Source organism: Scomber scombrus, chromosome 3 (assembly GCF_963691925.1).
Source record: "Scomber scombrus chromosome 3, fScoSco1.1, whole genome shotgun sequence".
Classification (NCBI taxonomy): domain Eukaryota; kingdom Metazoa; phylum Chordata; class Actinopteri; order Scombriformes; family Scombridae; genus Scomber; species Scomber scombrus.
Window position 1 is genome coordinate 28,312,462 of NC_084972.1, and position 22,490 is coordinate 28,334,951.

The window sequence follows — 22,490 nt, forward strand, 5'->3', positions numbered from 1 at the left end:
ACTACCCTTCTCTAGGGATATTGCTGGAAAGGGGAAGGAAAACTTTGAGGAATGCCTAAATCTTCCAACGCGGCCTTCTTTGGAAGAGGCAGATTTTAAAACCTTACAATCTTACTATCTCCCTTGCAGATGCCACAGTTAGTTAAAAAGGTAGACTTGGACCACACTGGAGAGATTATCCATTTAATCTGGCCTAGGAATGGTTTGAGATAACCCAAGAGTAGTGGGAAGATGTCTAAGATACTTTATTTGTCCTTCTGCCATAGTGTTTGGATGCAGTGGTTACCTGTCTATGTAATATTTACCTGTCATACTCAGTGGGTTGGGGTATCATGGCAGCAGACACAGATCTTTTCTCAGGTTCAGGACTCTGCATCTCCACTTTGTCCAGCTCGTCCTCTGAGTCCAGCAGACCCTGCGCCTCTTCAGTAAGATCCTCCCTACTCCTCCTCAGCTGCTCCTTGCTAGTCTTCTGCTCGTCCCGACTCTTCTTGGCGCTCCTTACCTCTACCACCTTCCCATAATTCCCTGCAGGAAACAGAACAGCTGATGGATCTCCAGGGTTCATTGTTTCAAATAAAGTTCAACATTCAAATCAGAGCTGGCCAAAGTAGTCTGGCTCAGCAGAGGTGCAAAGCATGAGGTGCTGGCTCAAGCCAAAGCAGGTAGAAATTAGCCCTTTTCCACACCCCAAAAACTGAGTTTACGTCCAACTGGCTGCCATATTTGGGCCAGAGTGAGTTCACATTTAGTCCTCCTGTGCCGGAAAAGCTAATAAGTTTGTCTTGCTAATGTAAGAGGAGATTTATTTTTCATGAGTTTTGAAATGAGGACATTTCATTTGAAGATAGGGAAGAATGTAAGAGGATATTTATTTTGTTAATAATTGTGTTAAAGAAAATATGATTTCTATGATAGTTAATGATTTGATAAATATATTCTTTATATTGTTTAGATTGGGGAACTACTTCTTTCTATGTAGTTTGTCCATAGGGTTTTACTGTAGTTAGATTGGGCGGAGTGATACGCCGCACACAAGAGTCTAGTTTAAGTTTGTTACCGGCGACAAGGGTGCCACTTGTCTGTTTTCTTGAGCGGAGAATAAAAACATATCCAAGTTGTTCTGAAGAAGCTGTCCCCGTGCTGTTCTTACCCACGACCCCAACAATAGACTTTATTAAGGTGACGCTAACTTTCACCCAGCGTTACGCTAGGTTTGAATTCCAATTGCTGCTACAAATATGTCTATTTAAAGATAAACTCAACACCAGGCTGAAAAACACTGCCCTCTCTGGTCGAAACTTGTGTGTGTCTGTAACCACAACCAGTTGGGATGTCACAGGTTAAAAAATAAGATTTTTAGGGGGTGTTTAGTTATGCTGAGAAAAAAAAAATATATAAGATACATAACACGATGCTAGCTTAAATGCAAAAGCTATATTCACGACAGTAGGCACTACAATAGTACAGCTAGCTTCATAATGGTAACATGATCCACAACTAGAATGGCCATGTTGTTAATCATTTAATTGAGAATTGTCAGATTAATTGATCATGAAAATAATCATTAATTGCAGTTGTAGCACAAATGTAGTAAAATACAGTAAAGGTTTTACCTATGGAGAGTTCAAAGCGTATCGGTTTGGTTCCTACAGATGGATCCATCATGGTGACTTCAAACAGAGACGAGAACAGCAGAAACTCCTGTTTTTCTCCCACGAAACCCTGAGGACAAAAACGAAGATGGAAAAACTGTCAGGACCAGATTTATAGGAAGTTACTATCACTCTTTTATAGTTCTCTTTTCTACTTGAAACACCTCCTCATCTGTAAGTCTTGTGGGGGTCCCCAAAGTTCTGCCCTGTCCTATTTTGCCATATTAACTATGCTTCCACTTGGGCATATAATAAGTAGTTTTAAAGGTATTTCTTATCACTTCTATGCAGATGATACTTAATTATACATATAGATCACATGCATTTACATTATACATTACAATTTCTGTGATTACCTCACAATTCTGCATGTTAAAAAGCATTTAAAACATATATTTAATATTCCTCTGTTCTTGACTGATAGAACTTGGTCGACTTCAGAGTGGATCAGGGTCCGAAAGTAAAAGAATCGATCTCTCTCGAGAAGAGAGGCAGACAGGAGGAACCCCAAACAGGACAAATCTTCAATAGAAAATGTTCAGTTTAAATGGAAATGATTAAAAAATAAATGTTTTACAAATGTTTTATAAGATTAGTTGCAGACACAACCAATACACAGTTTGTTTAAAATGGTGTTGGTGGTGACAGCACTGACCTCAGGGAGCGGGTGGATCTCCTCGATTTCCACGGTAACAGCCTCTGGTACCTCAATTGCCGCCTCCCCTGAGTCGTCAGCCAATCCGGTGGCAGCTGGAGTCACTATGGTAACAATAAGTAAACAAACCATTGAATAAACTACAAATACGTGCAAAGTTCGCCGTAACGTTTAGTTTTTTCATTTCTGCTTTTCCAGAGACTGACCTTCCTTCTTATCTCTCTTCTGGCTGCCCCTCTTCTTCCTCAGTCCCATCTTCCCCAGTGCTCCTTTCATCTTCAGGACAAGGACACAAAAATTAAGAGTCACATAAGAGTCAGTGGGGTCATTTGAGATTTAATAAGGTGATGGAAATATCAGGCGAGTATCATTAAGGTCACACTAGATTTTATTTATTTCTCCTTACTCCAATTAAATGTGCAACAGGAAATAGATGCTGATAAAACTGATGTGTTACCCTGGTTATATCAATGTCTGATATTTTGTGTTCAACTATGAAAAACAGGGAGAAGGTGGAAGGGTACCTTTCCCAGGGCAGCAGAGCTTGCATCTGCAGTGATGGCAGAGGGAGAGGAGTAAACCTCCACGCAGAGAGCGAGAAGGATCCGACCACGGTAGAAGATCCCTTCACCCAGACCCTGGTTCAAAGCCTGGAAAAAAGACAGTTTGGATTTCTTCAGTTCAGTCTGGATCTGTTTGGTTTAGTCTGTTCTGATCATGCATGACCTAAAACAAAAGAGTGCTGCAGAAATTTAAACATAGGAGATGGACTGAAAAGGGCACTAAAGGCTGTAGTTACAGTCAGTGCAACGAGTGGAACCTGCCAAGGAAGTACAAATGACAGTATAAATTACATATGGCTGAGCCAGTTATCTCTGGTGATGATTCCACTGGAGGTTTAGAATTAAAGGGATTGTTTGATAATTTGGAAAATACTTTCAATTGCTTTCTTGCAGAAAATTAGATGAGAAGATCGACACCACTCTCATGACTCTCATCATGGGGCGGCTGTGGCTCAGGAGGTAGAGTGGTCGTCCTCCAATTCAGGAGGTAGAGCGGTCGTCCTCCAATTGGAAGATTGGCGGTTCGATTCCCGGCTCCTCCAGTCTACATGTCGATGTGTCCTTGGGCAAGACACTTAACCCCTAGTTGCTCCCGTTGCTGTGCCAACGGTGTATGAATGCGAGTGAATGGTTAGATTCCTCCTGATGTGCAGGTTGGCACCCTGCGTGGTAGCTGCCTGCCATCAGTGTATGAATGTGTGTGAATGCGGTGAATGAGTTGTAGTGTAAAGCGCTTTGAGTGGTTGAAAAGACTAGAAAGGCGCTATATAAGTACAGTCCATTTACCATTTACCATCAACCTACAAGCATCTCTAAATCTCATAAATTGGCATGTTATATATTTTTGTTTAATCTGACGGGAAAAAAACAACAACAAAGTTTTGGTTTTGGACTATTTCTTGTTCAAGTGCATTAACTTCCTTGAGTCTCTATTGGTTGCCTAGCAATGGTGAAGACAAGACTTCATTTTAGGAAACTACAAATATGCAAGTACTTTGAATTTAAAAAAAAGAACTGCTAAACACAAGATGCTTACTTCTCTGTAAAGTCCATTCTCAGTGTATGTGCACTATAGAGGCTTCATGTTTCAAATTCAAATTAATCTTCAAGTTGAATATTGGACCAGGATTGACTTTCAAACTATTTGTGATATCATAAATCATGGTCATAGGACCGGCCTCTTAAAATCTGGTTTTCAAGTAGCACAGAGAAACTTTCCACTTTCAGCAAAAGAATGTGAAAACAGCCTTATAGTGAGGGGGACTAACTATTACTTCAGATGTCAAGTGTGGTTGGGTCATGTCTGGTTTACCTGGTGGATGTCTCCGAGAGTGGAGTTCTGAGGAGAACCGTACAGATTAACCCAAGATGGACCAAAAGTGGGGTTAAACCCTGCAGAGAGACAGTGTTTGTGAATTCTCACATGAAAGATGGTATTCAAATAATGAAAAAGTCTGGAATAAACAAGTCTCCATTAAAGGTTCAATATGAATTTAGCGTAATTCAGCACTCTTTCAAGTGCTGTCAATTAAACTCAACATCTCATACAGATATTTCACATTATAAAATCTTTTGAGCCAGTGAAAGGCTTTAGATATGAATTGACAGAAGATAACATAATGCTTATGATTTTTTAAATGACAGAGTAGAAGTGACTGGAATTTATTAGTCATTATGATTTTTGAAAAAAATTGCATCTTCAGCAAATGAAATGGGAGCAGATCATTAAAGTTTTTCCTAAATTATGATCAATCATTAGATTGGTGTGGATCATTAGGCCTGGCTCTGATATAAGCCTGGTTCTCTGTGAGAGTGAGATCTGACTTTCTGGTCTTTCATCAACATTTGGTACCATTGAAGTAAGAGAAAAAAGACTGCAGGTCGTACCATTCCTGGTGGGATCAGAAATTTGCTGCAGGTCCAGGAAGTGTGTTGCCAGGGCAATGTCTCCCATCTTGGCGTCATCAAGGATCTGGACTCTGATTCGCTGGGCCAGAGGAGGAAACTGCTCAATAAAGGAGATCTCTTCGTTCCAAACTGGACAGCTTGTGGCACTAGCGACTGACGTCTCACCCTGCACACACACACACAGTAGGATTAGAAATTTTCAGATTTGGTGACACCTACTGGTAGTATCAAAAAATCTGTTTGGGCGTGCAGGTGGTTGAGTGGTTGGGGCGCATGCCATGTGTGCAGCCGACCCCGGTTCGAGTCCAGATCGGAGGTCCTTTGCTGCACACCCCCCTCTCTCTCCCATGTTTCCTGTTGGTCTACTGATAAATAAAGGCATCTATGCCAACATAATCTTACACAATTTATCTACAAGTTTGTAGATTTTCTTTTTTTTCAGCGTCACTCCCTCTTATTCACCTGCTGGTTCTTCTCTCCCAATCTCTATCTGAACCATCCAATAGTCTGACCACCCCCTCCTTCTCCTCTCCCAAGGAGCAGAGACTTTCTTTAATTATCATACAGGGACTAAATGTAGTCAATAGTTCCTCTGGTTTAAACACAGGTTGAGTTTTTGGATTCCTCAAACGGTTCTTGGTTCCTAGTTCCTAGTTTCTACTTTGGAAAAGACCTAACTGTGGCTGATGGAAGTGAATGCTGCTACCTCATAGAGCAGTGGTTCTCAAAGCGTAGTCCAGGGACCACCAGGGGTCCTTGAGGAGGTTCTAGGGGGTCCCCAGAAAAAAAGGGAATAATTCATTTTCACTTTAAATCCATGTAACACAATGACAGGATGTATGACTATTTTCGTCATGGGTTTCATCAACTTTCTGTAATAAAAGCAAAAAATCAGATGGGGGTCCGTGGTCTAATTTGTGTCAGTTTAAGGTTGCTTGACATGAAAAACTTTGAGAACCACTGTCCCAGAGAACATAAAATGACACAATAATGATATGTGTAAATACAGCGTCTGCGTACCTCCTGTCCAGCAAAGGTGACCTTTACGTAGGGGTCAATGAAGACTGTTCGGTCAGTGACCTTTGACATTTTGGCCATTAGCCCTGAGTCCATGGTGGGCAGGCCCTCGGCCTTGTAGATCCGGATGCGGAACCGAGCCCACGGACGCTCAGAAGGCATACCACGAGGAAGCAGCAGGTTCCTGCAAGAAAAACACAACATCTGCTGTTCAAATGTTCAAACTTAGCCTGTCTTAGTTTTTTGTCCTTTGTGTTGTGTAATTGTGTTTTTAAAAACCTTTACTGATAATAATAGTGATTGATGTGAAGATATTACTGACTTTTCAATGTCCTCCTGGGCTCCAGACGTGGACGTAGGTGGCAGACTGGGCATGCCCATAGCGTCTCCCTTCATTATCACACTGAGGCTGGCCTTGACGTAACCTTTGATCCCTGACCTGGTGTCTGCTGGGTCGGTGATAGGAGCCCATTTCTGGTAGAAGCGGTGGTCTGGAGAGGAACAGAGGAAAAGAGGTCAGAGGTCAGTGAGTGCTGCAGTATTTTGATCAGTACCTCAGTGGGTGCAGCAGCGGTACCTGGCTGGTTGTACACGGTGCAGATGTCAATTTTAAAAGTTCCGATGTGAGTCAACAGGAAGGCCAGAATCCGTCTGTGGAATACCTGAGAGGAAGTTACATCACAGTTGTTCATTTTGGGCCACACCCAGGTCTCTCACCATGGAAACGGCAGTAAAAAAGTAGAAAAAGTACAAAAATAAAGAAGAACAAAATAGGAACTGACCTTTATCTCTATGACTTTATCAAAGAGGATCTCTGGAGTCTCCTGAAACTCAAACTGGAAGTTCTGAAAGAGGAGAAGAGAAAAGTGATCAGCTGTTCTGTATTGTACTGTTCTCTATATTCTCTTCTGACTCTATGTTCTCTAACTGTTATCTTCTGTTCTCTACTGTTCTCTATATCCTAATGTTCTATACTGGTTTCTCCACTCTGCTGTACCTCATTGTAGAACGGACAGTTGGTTGATTTCTGTGTCGCTGTGTGTTTTTTCTGATTGCCAACTCTGATGAAAACTGCAGGGTTGATGTTCACTCCAACCAGCTTTTGGGCCTCCAAGATGTTCACATTCACCTGCACACACACACACAAACACACACACACACACATAGTGATATAGTTCACATAATCAAAAAGTGGGACCAGATTGTAAGTGCTCAAACTCCTGGATGCCGACTAATCTTAGATTCAGGAAAAGTCGATTCTGGTCCAGTTGTTGAACAGTAGTTCACCTCTTCACCCCTGCAAGGACGCTGCAGGGTTCATGGGGTTTTTCCTATTTTTACATGTTTTATGGAGTCGGAGAAAGCTTATGACCGGGTCCCTCAGGGTGTCTTGTGAGGGCTGTTACAGGAGTACAGGATCCTCATACTGCTGCTAAAAGCCATTAAGTTCTTGTTTAACGAGACAACGAGCTGTGTCTCAGCAGGAAGTAAAGGACACTCTCAGTGGGTGTCGAGCTCCACCGCTGTTCTGTCTCATCACGTTGTTGTTGTTCTTGTTTCATGTTGTTCTGATCGGGATTACTAAAAAAAGGTTTTCTCCTGACACATTCAACTGGGAGGAGACCCCAGGGCATACAAAAATGGATGGATGGTACATGCTTTGACACATTTGTCCATTAAAGTAGACCAATTCGGGAAGTAAGGGTGGAGGTTTTTTTTTTCTTCTTTTTTTTTCTTTCTCTTTTCTCTTTTTTGCATGTGTGGGTGTTATATCCTTGTGTTGTATAACCCTACACAAATATAAAACTGGACACGATTATACCTGTATCGAAAAGATTTGTATTGTGAAATGAGAACTTATAAAACGTATTTAAAAATAAATGGATGGATGGATGAAGAAACTCACCTGAAAGCTCTGGACTCTGGGAGAGGATGCAACGACACGTCTGGACAGCGGCCTGTTACGACTACATACACAAACACACAGACACACACACTAGTGACAGCAGATCAGTTTAATGGATAATAATGTGTGTTTGATATTTTTCTATTTAATATTTTATTCTGTAGTTTTCTTTTTATTATAATTAGGTTTTCTTTTCTTAATTTCATGTTTTAATGTTTCCAATTCTTACTGTTTAATCATCCCCTGATATTTAGTTTTTATGTAAAGCACATTGAGTTGCCCTTGTGTATGAAATACATTGTATAAATAAAGCTACTTTGCCTTGATATGGTTTATTTATCTTGTTTAAATCCTTAAAGTCACATCTAGTCCTTCGCTCTCATTAAAAATTCCCAAATCTATGAATATAAAACACAGAGGGGAACTTTAAGTAACCAAACCTCAGCAAAGGAGTGAAGATGACATTAGAGGCCTCCAAATCCATCAAGTCATCATCATAATCATCATCATCATCGTCATCTTCGTCTTCATCCCCGGTCCGGACCAGGTTCCGCCCCAGACGCCGAGCCTCTCTCTCCAGCTGATTTGGGCGAGCGACGGTCTTCTGACTGACAGGAGGGAGACACAGAGAGTCATAAACAGTTTAAGTGTGCTTTGTTTTGTCCTTCAGTCAGCAGCAGTGGGGTGGGGTTTATAACGGTCTGTGGCAGAGCTGGAGATGATGAATCTGTCAGTGTTCATAATTATGATGATTTTCATTTCTCATCACCTCCACTTAATGATCCTTTCTTATCGAGCAGCTTTGAGGGAAATAGTCATAAACCTCCCAATGGAAGAATTTTACTGCTGTGAATTGACAATAAACACTTTAAACTCAGTGGAGTAATGAGACTTCTTGTTAAACAGATTAAAATGAACAAGTGTATCTTGAGGTTGGAGGTTCATTGTTGATCTCATAGTAACACAAAACTGTGATGAAGGCTGAATTACTGGCAGGGTTGGAAAGGTTACTTTGGAAATGTAATAGGTTACAGATTACTAGTTACCTTATTTAAAATGTAATAAGTAATGTAACTATTTCAATTACTTAATCAAAGTAATGAAACTTATTACATTTGATTAATTTTCTAACGTATGTTTTTCAACTGTTAGGGTAAGTGTACCCATTAAGCACCAAAATCTAAGTTCAGGTGTTTTTCATGGATACTGACATGATTTATAAGGGAGATCATTTCTTATAAAGCAAGATTTATCTCTCATTTAGAAATGTATTCATTAGTTCATGTTGATTTTGGAATATAAAATAAAGATATTTAATGAAAAAAGTCAAAAGTCTGGCATGGGCTTAATTGGTACTGTGACAAAACAGCAATATATGTATTCAGTAACATGTGAAATATTAGACACATTAGGGAAAAACCCTCCTGAACCCCCTTTGTAATCATCAACATTTTCATAGGTAACTGTAATCTGCCTTGTTTGTTTTTATTTCCTTTAGTAAAGCACTTTGTAACATTGTTGAGAGAAGTGCTATATAAATAAAGTTTATCGTTATTATTATACTCGGGCACAGCCGATATTTCAGCCAGTGTTATCTTTATCAGAAGAGAGAAGAGAATAAATGTGTGAGTCATGTATATTCTCACCTCTCAGGGTTACCAAACCCTTCGTTTCTGATGACCAGGGATGATCTGAAGATGACGGAAAGAAGAGAAACAAAATTATAATGAGAGGAAGTTGTTTTTACAGTTTGGTTGTGTTTCCGGTTCAGTGTGGACATATGATCTTACTCATCATTGTCTTCAATTTCCAGAAAGTCATGTCCCTCCCATTTTCCTGCTGTTCCCTCAACTGGATGATACCGAATATCCAACTCTATATAGATCTACAGAGAGACAGAGCAGCTCAGAGGGATTTCACCACAGATATGAGTAACCTCTAATACATATTATAAATAATAAATAATAATGTAAAGTGTGTTTGAGTCATTACATCAGTCGGGCTGTAGTTGTCATCAGTGAGTGGTTCCCGTAGCAACAGCCTCCCTGAAGTGACAACATGCTGGAGACTAATGACCAGCTTACCGAGCAGTCTTCACACACACAGACACAGACACACACACACACACACACACACACACACACACACACACACACACACACACACAGAGAGAGAGAGAGAGAGAGAGAGAGAGGGAGAGGGAGAGACAAACTAATTTTAAGTATGACGTAGGATATGAAAGCAGTATGTATCGTGTGTGTGTGTGTGTGTGTGTGTGTGCCTGTGTAGTGTTACCTGTTGGAGAAGACTTTACTGCAGTTGTAAACACTGATGCTCAAAACTTCATCTCTTATCACTTTTCCATAGTGAGGCCAACGGAAATTCTGCACACACAAACACAAACACAAACACAAACACACACACACACACACACACACACACACACACACACACACACACACACATGCACACACACACACACACACACACACACACACACACACACACACACACACACACACACAGACACACACACAAACACCCACAAGTTACTTGAATTGTAAAATTGCTTAATTTATGTTGTCACCTGAAAAAATAAACAGCGAAAAACTGCATAAATGTGAGCACAGAAGTTTTGGGGACAATCTGCATGACAAATAATTGGAGTTCAAAGGTCACTTTAAAAAAAAAGCTTTTTCTGAGCGTTCAATCACATTTTACAGACTTCTGACACCTGTTTGAAACACCATCGCTGTGACTACTTGCCAACACAGTCAGATACAGTCATCCTATTTACTTAGATATTAAGCAAACTGCTAAACTTTACAACAAAGCAAACTACAGCGAGAAGACAGTGTTTTTGTCTTTACATTACATATTTTCCTCTACCACCATATGCTGGAGTTAAACACGCACACACACACACCTGGTCACGCCTGAAGAACAAACACAGGACTGACTCAGAAGCTGCAAACAGAAACATAACTTAAATACACAAAACCCACTTTTGTGTTCACGTTAAACAGAAGTTACCGTCACTGCATTATCTGATTGTCAGCAGTGTTTATGTCAACAAACAGGTGGTGATGTAATAATGTGGTTGGAGGCTCTGGTTCAATTAAAATCAAATATAAAAGTTTCTGTTCATGCTAATCTGTAATTTTATTACACATTTTTTCTCAGTAACTGTAACGGATTACAGTTACATTTATTTTGTAACTAAAGTACGTAACGCTGTTACATGTAACTAGTTACTTCCCAACACTTCTCACAACATAACTTTGGTTCACTCAGTATATCTAGACAGGGATGGTACATTTTGACAAATTACTCAAAACAATCAATTGTGAAAAAATATATAATTAGCAATTTGAGAGCATGAATTTGTTTTAGTTTTTTCTCCAAGTAACTTGTCAGGCAGTAGAATAAAATAGAATCACGTCAACTCTAGGTGTGTGTGTGTTGAAGGAGTGGCTCTGTATGTGTGTGTGTGTGTGTGTGTGTACTATAGGAGGTGGTACAGTCTCCTATCAGCTCCATTAAAATAGTTTCAATCCGAAACAGATAAACAGCTGCAGCTACCTGCTCATGTGATCTGAAATCTCAGTTGGTCATTGTCCTTTAAACGTTTCTGACAATAGCAGAAGGTCACTGACCTCCTGAGAGGTCAACTCAATGGAGATTAAATGCCAATGTTGTCCATGCTTACCCAGTATGCCAGTATACCCAGTATTGGCTCTGACCCTGATATATTAACCCTAACCCTAACCATCTCACTCCCCATGCTTAAATCTAACCAATCAGCCCTCGGGTATCTTCATCAGACCACAAAGTACACTGAGTAGGCATGCCTGACAAGGGCCATTTAGTCCCTGCTAGCTGAACCCATGTAAAAACTGTATTGACTTTGTTTGATCTACATTCCCACCCTAACCTATGGTCACAAGATTTGGGTAGTGACTGGAAGAATGAGGTTTCAGATACAAGCAGCCGAAATTATCTTCTCTCCAGAGAGTGTCTGGGCTCAGCCTCAGAGATAGGGTGAGGAGCTCATAATAGAGTTACTGTTCCTTCACATCCAAAGGAGCCAACTGAGGTGGTTTGGGCACCTGCTTAGGATGCCTCCTGGACGCCTCCCTCTGTAGGTCACTTATCCAACTAATAGGAGAAACTGGGACAGAACCAGAACCCCATATCTCTCCTGACCTGGAAATGCCTTGGGATCCCCCAGGAGGATCTGGAGGGCATTACTGGGAAGAAGGATGTCTGGGTTTCCTCCGACCCAGTCCCAAATAATCAGCAGACAATAGATGGATGGGTGGACTTTGTATTTGTGGAGAGAATTTGGGAGTTTTCCAGTTTACTCCAACACAGTAAGTGTTTTATCACCGCAGCATCTAGGGGACATTAAAGGAACTACAGCCGAATATAAATGATGAAATGTGTGACAGTGACAGACAACACTGACATAAATCTGAGTTAAAATGAGGACATCAAAACTGTTCTCTGTCATCTGATTGGTTTCAATGTGTCTGCGTTGAACAGATTATATCGCCGGTTTACTGACCTCGTTGAAGATGGCCAAGTTCTCACACTGCAGGACTCTGGTTTTATGGGTGAAACCTGAAGGGACAGACAGACAGACAGGGTTACTAATACTTCAGGATCCATCAGCAGTTAACGGAGTGCTGAAATAAACCTAAATATGGGTTCAACTGAGTACGAACACACTTTAAAAACATGGAGGAGGACTTAAACACAAGAGAGTTTCCCAAAGGAAGAAGAAATGTTTTGAGGCACTCGGGAACTTTACCTGCAGGGTTAGGTTCCAACAGGGGTGGTACTTTGTAAAGTATTAGGCTGGACTAGAGTGGATGGACTGTCCAAATTCAAACCTCAGCTTGCTTCAGCGAGGCCTTCTCCTCAACAAGAACTGTTGGATCATGATTTCTGTTTTTGTTTCCACTTCATGCTGAACTCACTGACCTGGAGGTGACACTACATCCAAGTTCCAGGTACTCACAAGGGGTTGGACTACAATAGCTGATGCGCAACATAGCAAATAATAACGCAGGATATGTGTTTATATAAGCACAGCAAAGTAGAGACGATTGTATCTGTTTAACAATACACCAATGATTGTTTTGCTGCCATGTGTGAAAGCTGTAGATTGTGTTCACGGTGTTGGGGATGGCGTTGCTTCTCTAATTACATTCTCCATCACGTCATGTGTGAGTAGCAAGCTGTTTTCTCTTCTTCTACTAAGTAGGCTAGTAGGGCACCATGACAGAACACTACATCGCTATATTGTATTTAAAGGTGCTACTCTAACTATCAAGAGAAATTAAGGTCTCAATGTATTGCCTGAGGACACTTTAACATGCAGACAGGAGAAGCTGCCTGCCGCCCCTCTTGAGGAAAAAATGGCAGGAGGTTCATTATCATCACCACCAAGTCATCTCTTTTTTTTAACCCTCTTGTTGTTCATGGGTCAATTTTGGCCAGGGGGGACAACAGGTATTAACTCGCAAATGAGGTATACATTCATTTAAGTTCTCCGACCCACAAATGAACTACGACTGCCAACTAAACAGCACACAAAAACGTTTGTCCTGGTATCTGAAGCTGCGTTGCCTTTTTAATAACTTATATTTCAAATGTTCTGTTTTTCAAAAGGTGGAACCAAGAACCAAGACCTTACAGGCTCTTAAAGTACATGTTGTGGGTGTCTCCCTAAGTAGTTCGCTAAGTTTCTGTAGTGGAAAAGAGTGACTGAAGCATTGAGTGACCAGAATCGATACTAGAACAAGAGTTGGATGTTTACTGTAATGATTGTTTAAAAAAAATAGAAACAGGAAACAACTTGCTGATAGTTTCATGGGGTTTAATTTCCAAAGCAGAAATAAAACCATCAAACACACAGCTGAAGAGCTTCACTCATTTTCCAACCCTGCATGTCTCCCTTTTATTAATAATGACATTTAAACATCAGAGCCACAACACCACATTAAATTCAGCAGTAACTCCCCCTCCATCACTGTTGCTTTTTAAGCCGTCATGGGTCTAATCTGTTTAATCACAGATTTTCAGATCTGGTAGAAACACAAACTGGGATCAGCGAGACAAAGACTTCTGATTCCTGAGACTATAGTTCCTGGGATTTCTTACTTCCTGCAACTAATAAGAGTCTTTGGACGCGGTTTAACACAGATTAAGGGTGAAAATCTGTTATCAATTTTCATCATGAAGTGGTGCTGAAACGATTTTAGTCGATTAATTAGTTTCATGAACTTTTACATTACTTGAATATTTCCATTTTATGGCACATTACACTTCTACTCCACTACATTCAATTTGCAGCTTGAGTTACTGGTGACCTGACTCTGGATTAAGATTTCAAACACTATATATGATTATTTTATATATAATATTATAGATATAACACTCTGAAAGGATCCACTTAAAGGACATTTTGTTGATAATACTTCTACACTTTTACTTGAGTATATTTTTGAATGCAGGGCTTTCACTTTTGGCATTTTTACAGCAAGGTATTACTACTTTACAAGTTGGAAGTACACTAATGTCTATGAGAAACAGACCCAGGCCGAAAGTGCTCTTAAAAGTTAGTGTGTGTTACTGACCTCGGAAGCTGAGTTCGACCTTTCTGTCATATCGTCCCGGCAGGTTGGAGATCTTCCTCAGATTCACACTGATGGACATGACGATCCCGATACCTGCAACCTGTCTGTCTACACGGTTTCTCTCTGAAGACGTCTCATCTGTTCTCTTCTGTCTTCGTTTTCTCTCTTCAGCAGTTGGAAACTAACTGCTGTGTGTGTTTTCTGTCCAACATGGTGATGGGAGGTACCTGTGTGTAAGTGTGTGTGTGTATTTGTGTGTACATTACAGTACAGGAAGGCCTCTTTAAGTGTGTGTGTGTGTGTGTCTGTTAGGGCAGGTCCTGTCTAATGTTTGAGAAAGCAAATAGAGTTGCTCAACTAGTTCCCTCCTTAGACTCCACTTCAGAGAACATTACATTGACTTAAATTCATTTCCTGGAGACTTAAACTTAACTTTAAAACAAGTCTTCCCCCTAAAATGTAATTATTTATGTCATGGGAACTTTCTTTTTGTATCCAAATGGGTGTATAACTCATAGACTGTATATGGTATAACTACATAAACATGAAGTTGCTCAGTATAGGATCAGTTTCTTTACTTCAGTAGAAATATCAGTACTACAGTTAAAACCTGACTTTAATTCAGTCAGCAGAGACAATAAAATACTGAAAGTCTAAGTGAATCTTTATGTTATCATGTCAGATGTTGTGTTCATTGACGAATGTTTCCCTGGTTAGAAAAAACCTCGAGCCAATAAGAGCTTTGTACGGCCCATAGGTGAGATTAATAATGAAATAATGAATAAAACATAAACATGTGGGTTTTTCTTTATTGAATTCTAAGGCAGCATTCATACAGACATGATGTTACTGGTTATAATGGTTAGTTTCACTGGTTAGTTAATTGCAGTTAACTGTTTAAGTGAGCAGTGGAGCTGGTGGTCACTTCATGCTGTGGATCAACCAGTTTGAGCCATTAGTTATGAAAACAGGTGTGAAAGAGGTTAAACTTTCATTACAGCAAGCTGAAGCACATGTGGAGCAAAGCACTATGTGAGGTGTAGTTCTTTATCAAGGCAAGATTTTTTTCTCATTTTCAATCAGCAGATTTTCATCCCTGATGGTCTGAGTGACAGCAGCTTTTGGAAATTTGGCCAACATTTCTCCCACACTCAATGACATCACAGTACCATGTGACCACACAGCTAAAATTAAACTGACATACATAATATCCAGCTGATTTCCGTCATGATATCCAGATTACATTCATTTAACTTCAGTAATTTTCTGTTTAAAAGATATTTTGGCTGAAATCTTAAAATCCGAAGCACCTTATATACCACATATATGACAAAAAATTCCCTTCAACTAGAACACAGATATAATACGTTTCTGGCAACAAAGAAGAAAACAAGCAAAGAAGATGGCGGAGATATAAATGTAAAGAGACGAACATCCATCAACAGAATATGTTGTTGTTTGGCATCAAAATCACATGAGCTTTTTACTAGTGCTTTCAAGTGCATGTCATGGTCTTCATCAGGAGATTGCTAGGCTTTTTTCTTTCTAAATGGTCTATATGAATTTCAGAAAGTAGTTCGTACGTTTTTTTTTGGAAAAAAATTGATAGACGTTTTGTATTTTAAAGGTTTGTGTTTAAAATAAGGAAGCTGAAAGTATTAATTGTTACATTTGTTTTCTATAGAGACCTGTGAAGTGTTTGGGGGTAGTGAGTATGATGATTAAAGCAAAGAAATATGTTTTCAGACTTGATCTTGTGAATGACTACATCATTTTATGTCTCTTAGCCTCTGAAAGTGTATTCAAATAAAACAAAAAAGACATTCTTTCTTCAGTTTAACTGGTCACTACTGTTGATACAGGAGATAAGTTTGTTGATATGTTAATATGTGACCAAGTCAACAAGAATTCATTGTTTACCAGTAGAAATGGTTTTGTTTAGAGGGCCAAAATGTTGGGAAACACTGAAGTAAACAGATGAAGATATTATTCTCCTGAACGTTGGACAAATCCAGACTCTTCAATTCCAAACATCAGATTTTATATTTCTCAGATTTCTGCATTGTTGTTTTCTTGGAGAGAAAACTGGAGCAAATTTGACAGAATGACAACAAATCACACCGTCTGAAGCAGCAGACACTGTTGGCACCAAACAGGCGAGAGATGGATGGCAAACATAAAACACTGCTTCAACTAAAAATACACAACAAAATAATCATCCCAACTAGATTTTTTCAGAGCTTTCAAACACATCTCACAGTCTTCCAGGACATAGAGTTTGTTCAGGTGTTGTTTGGTCTTTTAGTTTCTTGTCCAAGTTATTTGGTGTTTCACTGATGTGTTAATTGGTTACCAGTTAATTGAACCTGAGACTGTGAGAGCACTTTACAATTGTATTTGTAAACAACAAAAAGGTTATTATAAAGATTGTTTTATTACAGTGTTCCCAAAATATGAAGCATGACCTTCTTTAATGAAGTTAAAACTAACCTCAGCGATTACAGATATATAATACAGAAATATGACTATGAAAAAAAATGGCCCCTGAAAAAAGCCCAAAATTACATCTCTGACAATTTTATTTATATCATTTCTGCAGCAAAAATAGATTATTTTTAAAAGTGGTCTCAATTTAAAGTGTCTGCAGATTGTTGGCGGTAACTCTTTAGTCAGCAATGCTTTTTAACAACATTCACTGTGGCTTTGCTGTAGCAATGTTTATCCTACCTCTGGTGGAGGTGAGGCAATGTGTCAATCAGGAGTTAGTCTTTGGTACATACACAGAGCAGACATTCGGACAGACTCTCAGTGTGATGCTGTTGCTTGGCAATGCAAGACACTGTATTCAGGTCATTTGGGGTGGTGCGTTACCGTGGTTACGACTTCTAAGTGCTTACATCACTGGTTAGCTCAAGATAGAGACCGCAAGTGCTCTTAATTGCTAGTCTAAAAGTGTGTTCAGACGTTGATTTATTACCTGCTGGACTGTCCTCATAAATTCATTAAGTGCTTGTAATGGATGCATCTTTACCTCAGTTTGTGCGGCCCAGGGGGAATAACGTCTAACTTGGATACTGAACATATTTACTGCAACTTCCACATGACCTGAACGCAGTATCATTACTGTACTATTGAGGCGACCATGTTGGCTCCCTGCATACAAAAAGTGTTTGTGTCAGAGGGTTCATTCACTAAGGCACTTTGCTCTGAGCCTCTACTGTTAGAACCAAAACTGTGTTCTGTAAACCTGACTTCACTCGACTTTGTATTTCATGTTTCTTTCATGATTGTTGCTTTAGTTTGTCTTTTGCTGCTGTCTTTGTGTGAGTTTTGTCTCCAACAGTGCAATCAATTAGTAAATCTGTTCCCTGAAGCCCAAATTATACATTCTGCATCCTCACAGCGGTGACATAAATGTTGTAATTTGTATGTCATAAATTTTTCTGAGAAATGTATGAATGTCTGTGTGCTGCCGTTTTTATGCATACACAGTCAGCATCCGTTTGTGGACTTTATGTGACCACTTAACGTTGACGAGCTGAGTTCAGACAGATACTGCAGGCACCGCTGACTATATTTCATATTAACAGATCAAGTCTGTTCAGGTCTGCGTTACAGCGATGCAGTTCTTTGATACAGGCTGAAAAAATTAACTGATGATGACATGATGGCCTGCTTGTCCTGCCTCCAACATAATTTATGAAACATGAATGTCACAGGTCATCAGTTTTGGTATTTTAAAAAAGGTCAAACGGCTCGTCTTTATTTTAGGAAACACAGGTTGAACCCAACATGATGGCAGAAATTAGTTCTGAGCTGGGAGGCAAAATGGCTGCATCAAAAAAACCACTGAGAGTCATGACAGAAGAGTCTGGAAGCAGCTGAGTGTTGTGTTGAAGTCACACAGACTACACTAACAACTACATTAAGGCTAGAGTAAAGTGTATTATAAGGCTATATAGTAGTAAAGCTATGATAACGTCTATAACATTCATAATATATATTTTCCAGCATTTTAGTGAAAAGAGCAAAGTGCAAGGAGAGCCACACACACTCATGTAGAGCTGGTCCTGGGTGCAGTATCACCATGGTAACCTGGAAACCATTGGCTTAATGTCTGTGTATGTTTAATGTCAGATGCTGCTGTGATAGAAAAATGTGTTGAAGTGAATGGAAAAACTTCTCTCTACAAATGCTTTGTCATTTAAATACTGTTTCTACACATCATGTTCAGCTCTCAGGAAGTTAGTGGTCTTATGTTACTATGGCAACCACAATGGAGTGTGTATGTGTGTGTGTGTGTGTGGCTCTGTGACTGTTGAACACGTCTATAAACACGTGACTTGCATAGTTAGTGTGGAAGCAGCAGGAGGAATCAATAATATACACAGCATTATTATCATTCCACTTAGTGAAGAGGAAAATCAGAGAAAACAAACTGATTATAAAACTGATAACAAAAAAAATGTGAATGATTGCTCTTGGCATTATGATTGGCTGACAGCTAATTGCTGCATTGTGATTGGCTGAAATTCCAGCGACACATTAGGTTGGTCCTTGAAAAGTGGTTGATTTTGTGGGTGAGGCCAAAGCTGAGGGCCGTGGTCTGATCCTGGAATGAGGTGATGGTGGGAGGCTGGAGCTGGGAGGTGGGGGAGTGTGGGTATGTAGGGCAGGGTTTAGGATTTGGGAGCAGCAGCTTGTGGTTTAAGTGGTTCGAGGCCTCTCATTTTGAAATAAGACACCACCTGATTGGGAACCTCAGCGAGGACAGACTGAGCCAGAGATGCCGTGGGAGCCTGAAATAAGAGAGAGAGACAGATGTGATGTTAGTGACATCAGAGAGATTTGGCAGCTGTTGTGTCTCGTCCTGCAGCGGACCTGAACCGACCTCCCAGGAATCCTGTGTCCCTTTTATTCTGATGTCCTACTCTCACAGGACATGAGTGCATGCAGCAAGCAGACAATCATCAGGAGGCACAAGCAAATCCATAAATCACAAAGAATTTGACACACAAACATCAGACAGACATCATGTACAGTCAGAAGAGATTCAGAGTCTCCCCGAGGGTCCGTCTACTTCTACTCTGGTGCTGTGGAGAGCGTCCTAAGGCCATATTTAGACACAGTGCTAATCATTCACATGCAAGCTCACATTCCTGGTGGATTATTTTGTATCATAAATGCCAAATTTCTACTGTTTACCTCACGATCATCTCAAGAGTTGTAAAATCTTGTCTGTGAGCATTTAAACACATAAATCTGTTGCTCAAACTAGACTCCGTGAATCATTTATTTAATTGTCTCACCACTACCTTCAACATTATTTTAACACTGGTCTGTTTTCAGTGTGAATCTTCGCTACAGACTGGTCTGAGAACTGCTATGCTCAGGATTGTAAAGCCTTATAGAGAGAGGGAGAGAGGTGTGTCATTGGATTTACACTCCCCCACTCTGCAGGATTTACACAGGGAGGGGAACATGCAGAACCAGAGCCATTAGGATTATGAAGGATCCACACCACCTCACCAATAAACTATTCAAGTCTGTGCACTCTGGTAAATTCCACTGAAGCCACAAGTCCGACACGGAGAGAGACTCAGAAAAAGCTTCTCTGTGCATGATCGGCTCTGCCTTTCAACTTTATGTGCATTTTCCATTTTTATACACTGAAAAACTTCGCCACTGCTATAAATACACACATAGACAGCCTTACTTTTTCGAACTGTCTGAATGGAACAAACTGGACGATGTCTCTGGTAATGGCTTCCCCTGTCGTCGACCTCAGCACGCCGTCGTCTCCATCCAGAAGCTCCATGGCCTTAAAGTCCGCTGGCCCCACGCCAATGATGATGATTGACAGCGGCAGCCGCGACGCCCGAACTATGGCGTCTCGGGTCTGGTCCAAGTCGGTGATCTCGCCGTCAGTGAGGATGAGGAGGACGTAGTATTGCTGCAGAGAGACAATGATTTAAATTCAAGTCTGAGTGTGTTTTTGGTTATTTTTGTGTGTGTGTGTGTGTGTTTTTGTGCGTGTCCGTACAGAGGCGCTGTTGGTCTGTGCAGCGGTGGCGGCGATGGAAGCGACGTGATTGATGATGGGAGAGAAGTTTGTCGGTCCAGAGAGTCTCAGCTGAGGCAAAACCATCCTGTAGGCTTCAACTATCCCCTCGATACCTGAGAGAGACACAGAGAGGAAGCAGCGTGACACAGATTAAAATACTTTACTACTTGCTGAAACAATCAAGGCAAATATAGTAACAGAAAACAAGATATCAGATTAGGGTTGAACATGGACAGTTGAAAATATACCAGAGCAAAGTGACATTCAGGGGGATCATTGAGTGAAGAAAATCACCTGAATGTTACAGTTAAATGTCCAACAATAAAGCTCCTGTTCCTCAAAATACAACACATCAATATGGCTGTAGTATTCTTTTGATAACACTGAGCTTTTTTTTTTTCTTTACATGACAAAAACGTACCTGAAGCAGATATAAGGAGGGAAATGAAGTTCTGCGTGACCTAATGAACACCACATAATCCGATGGATATTATAGAGTAACATCAGAAAATTTGAATAAATGTAATTTTAAGATTATTTTCTGTGTTTAAAATCACACTTTGTTCATAGCAAGAAGGAAAAAGAGTGATATAGTCATTATTTTACAGTCTGTAGAACACATTTTTTAATGTAATAATAAGCCAATAATTTAATAAAAGTCCTGAACCGATAATGCAATAACTTTAAGCCAATAATGTAATAGGTTATTACATTCTCTCTATGTGAAAAGTGCCTTGAGATGACTTGTGTTGTGATTTGGCACTATACAAATATAGATTGATTGGTGGATTGATTGATTAATGGAAACCACTGAGTTTCCAGGTTGGAACCCCTTAAATAAACCCGTGGCCTCACTAAATATCCAACAGGACAGGAAAGAAGTGTGTCTGTACCTTGGCAGTGAGGGTTAGAGGGGTTGAAGTTGAGGGCGAACTCATGGTTTGCAGCCTGTAGGATCAACAACACAACAGCTGAGTAAACCTGAATTAAAATTACATGAATAAAATTAATAATAATAAAGCTGTGTTGTGATTGGTTTGTTAGAGAGCTGACCTGGTAGTCTGGAGGCAGTTTGGCTCCGAAACCGAAAGCTGGGAAGAACTTATCACTGAAATAAGAAACACAAAATAATCACTGTCACTGTAAACAAACATCTAAGCACTTTTTCTACTCTCTACGAAGATTCAATGGACAGAGTTTAAAGTTGAAGCTGTAGAGTTTAGGGTATTGTGTGTGTATGTGTTAGTGTGTGTTTCTACTAACGTGTCATAGTCCTGGACCACCTGACCCACAGACCACAGAGCAGTCAGGTACTGGTTTAGCCCATCTGTGCTCATGTAGTGGAGAGAGTTGGGTGAGCGAGGATCACCGTTCGAGCCGGTGAAGTCGATCCCCACCTACAGAATTCACAAAACATTCATTCATTAATAATCCCTACCTACAAATATCCATTTATTCTTTATTTAAATACATTATTGTTAGTTTAATCGACAAATTTATATATTATGCTTTCAATGAAGAAATTAACAAGTCATGATTAATAACAGATATAATATTTTGCATCTCTGTAAATATTTGAACCCTTTGTATTTGAATGTTATTGCTGAATTAAAATGTAGCGTTCAAAATGTGACGTACTGTGAAGTTGATTTGGCAGCCGCCCATCACAAAGTCCAGGAAGGAGTGCTGAGTCATCAGCTGCAAACACACAAACACAAACAAAGCGACACAGTGTAAATGAAAGTATCACTCGTGCGTGTATCTGTATATTATATTATACACAATCAGTGAAGTTACATACACATACATATATCAGAAGAAAATTAAGTGTATACATTTGCTTCAGGTTGCAGTTACAATGCAAGTGAAGCCTGAGCTGTTATGAATGTTAACCTGTACTGACTAAAATGTACTGATGTAGCTACAGTGCACATAGGAGGAGTACAGATTACATCTTGCACTGATAGATGCATTTACAACATCAAATGTGTCTCAAATAGGGCTTGGCAATAAATCGATATTATTTCGATACCGTGATATTTTATAGATATCGTCTAAGATTTTGAATATCGTAATAT

The 22,490-nt window shown here is 40.0% G+C and overlaps 2 protein-coding genes across 3 annotated transcripts in view; both read right to left on the reverse strand.

Annotated features, from left to right (window-relative positions):
* fer1l4 (fer-1 like family member 4) overlaps positions 1-14,427 on the reverse strand; it is a 29,962-nt gene extending 15,535 nt beyond the window's left edge. Inside the window, exons 1-20 of the mRNA XM_062415514.1 lie at positions 14,349-14,427; positions 12,272-12,327; positions 10,000-10,088; positions 9,697-9,796; positions 9,495-9,589; positions 9,351-9,395; positions 8,145-8,312; positions 7,705-7,765; positions 6,796-6,927; positions 6,581-6,643; positions 6,376-6,460; positions 6,121-6,289; positions 5,802-5,982; positions 4,761-4,947; positions 4,186-4,265; positions 2,835-2,960; positions 2,517-2,586; positions 2,311-2,414; positions 1,617-1,725; positions 306-528 (exon numbers count right to left, since the gene is read on the reverse strand). Of these exons, the coding sequence (XP_062271498.1) occupies positions 306-528; positions 1,617-1,725; positions 2,311-2,414; positions 2,517-2,586; positions 2,835-2,960; positions 4,186-4,265; positions 4,761-4,947; positions 5,802-5,982; positions 6,121-6,289; positions 6,376-6,460; positions 6,581-6,643; positions 6,796-6,927; positions 7,705-7,765; positions 8,145-8,312; positions 9,351-9,395; positions 9,495-9,589; positions 9,697-9,796; positions 10,000-10,088; positions 12,272-12,327; positions 14,349-14,427 (2,222 nt within the window). The remainder of the gene's footprint in view (positions 1-305; positions 529-1,616; positions 1,726-2,310; positions 2,415-2,516; positions 2,587-2,834; positions 2,961-4,185; positions 4,266-4,760; positions 4,948-5,801; positions 5,983-6,120; positions 6,290-6,375; positions 6,461-6,580; positions 6,644-6,795; positions 6,928-7,704; positions 7,766-8,144; positions 8,313-9,350; positions 9,396-9,494; positions 9,590-9,696; positions 9,797-9,999; positions 10,089-12,271; positions 12,328-14,348) is intronic.
* A 712-nt stretch (positions 14,428-15,139) lies between these two features.
* cpne1 (copine I) overlaps positions 15,140-22,490 on the reverse strand; it is a 33,557-nt gene continuing 26,206 nt past the window's right edge. For both annotated transcript variants that reach the window (XM_062416447.1, XM_062416446.1), the window contains exons 10-16: positions 22,051-22,110; positions 21,676-21,809; positions 21,466-21,520; positions 21,306-21,360; positions 20,392-20,525; positions 20,065-20,301; positions 15,140-19,147 (exon numbers count right to left, since the gene is read on the reverse strand). In XM_062416447.1, coding sequence (XP_062272431.1) covers positions 19,028-19,147; positions 20,065-20,301; positions 20,392-20,525; positions 21,306-21,360; positions 21,466-21,520; positions 21,676-21,809; positions 22,051-22,110 — 795 coding nt within the window. In that variant the 3' untranslated portion in view covers positions 15,140-19,027. The remainder of the gene's footprint in view (positions 19,148-20,064; positions 20,302-20,391; positions 20,526-21,305; positions 21,361-21,465; positions 21,521-21,675; positions 21,810-22,050; positions 22,111-22,490) is intronic.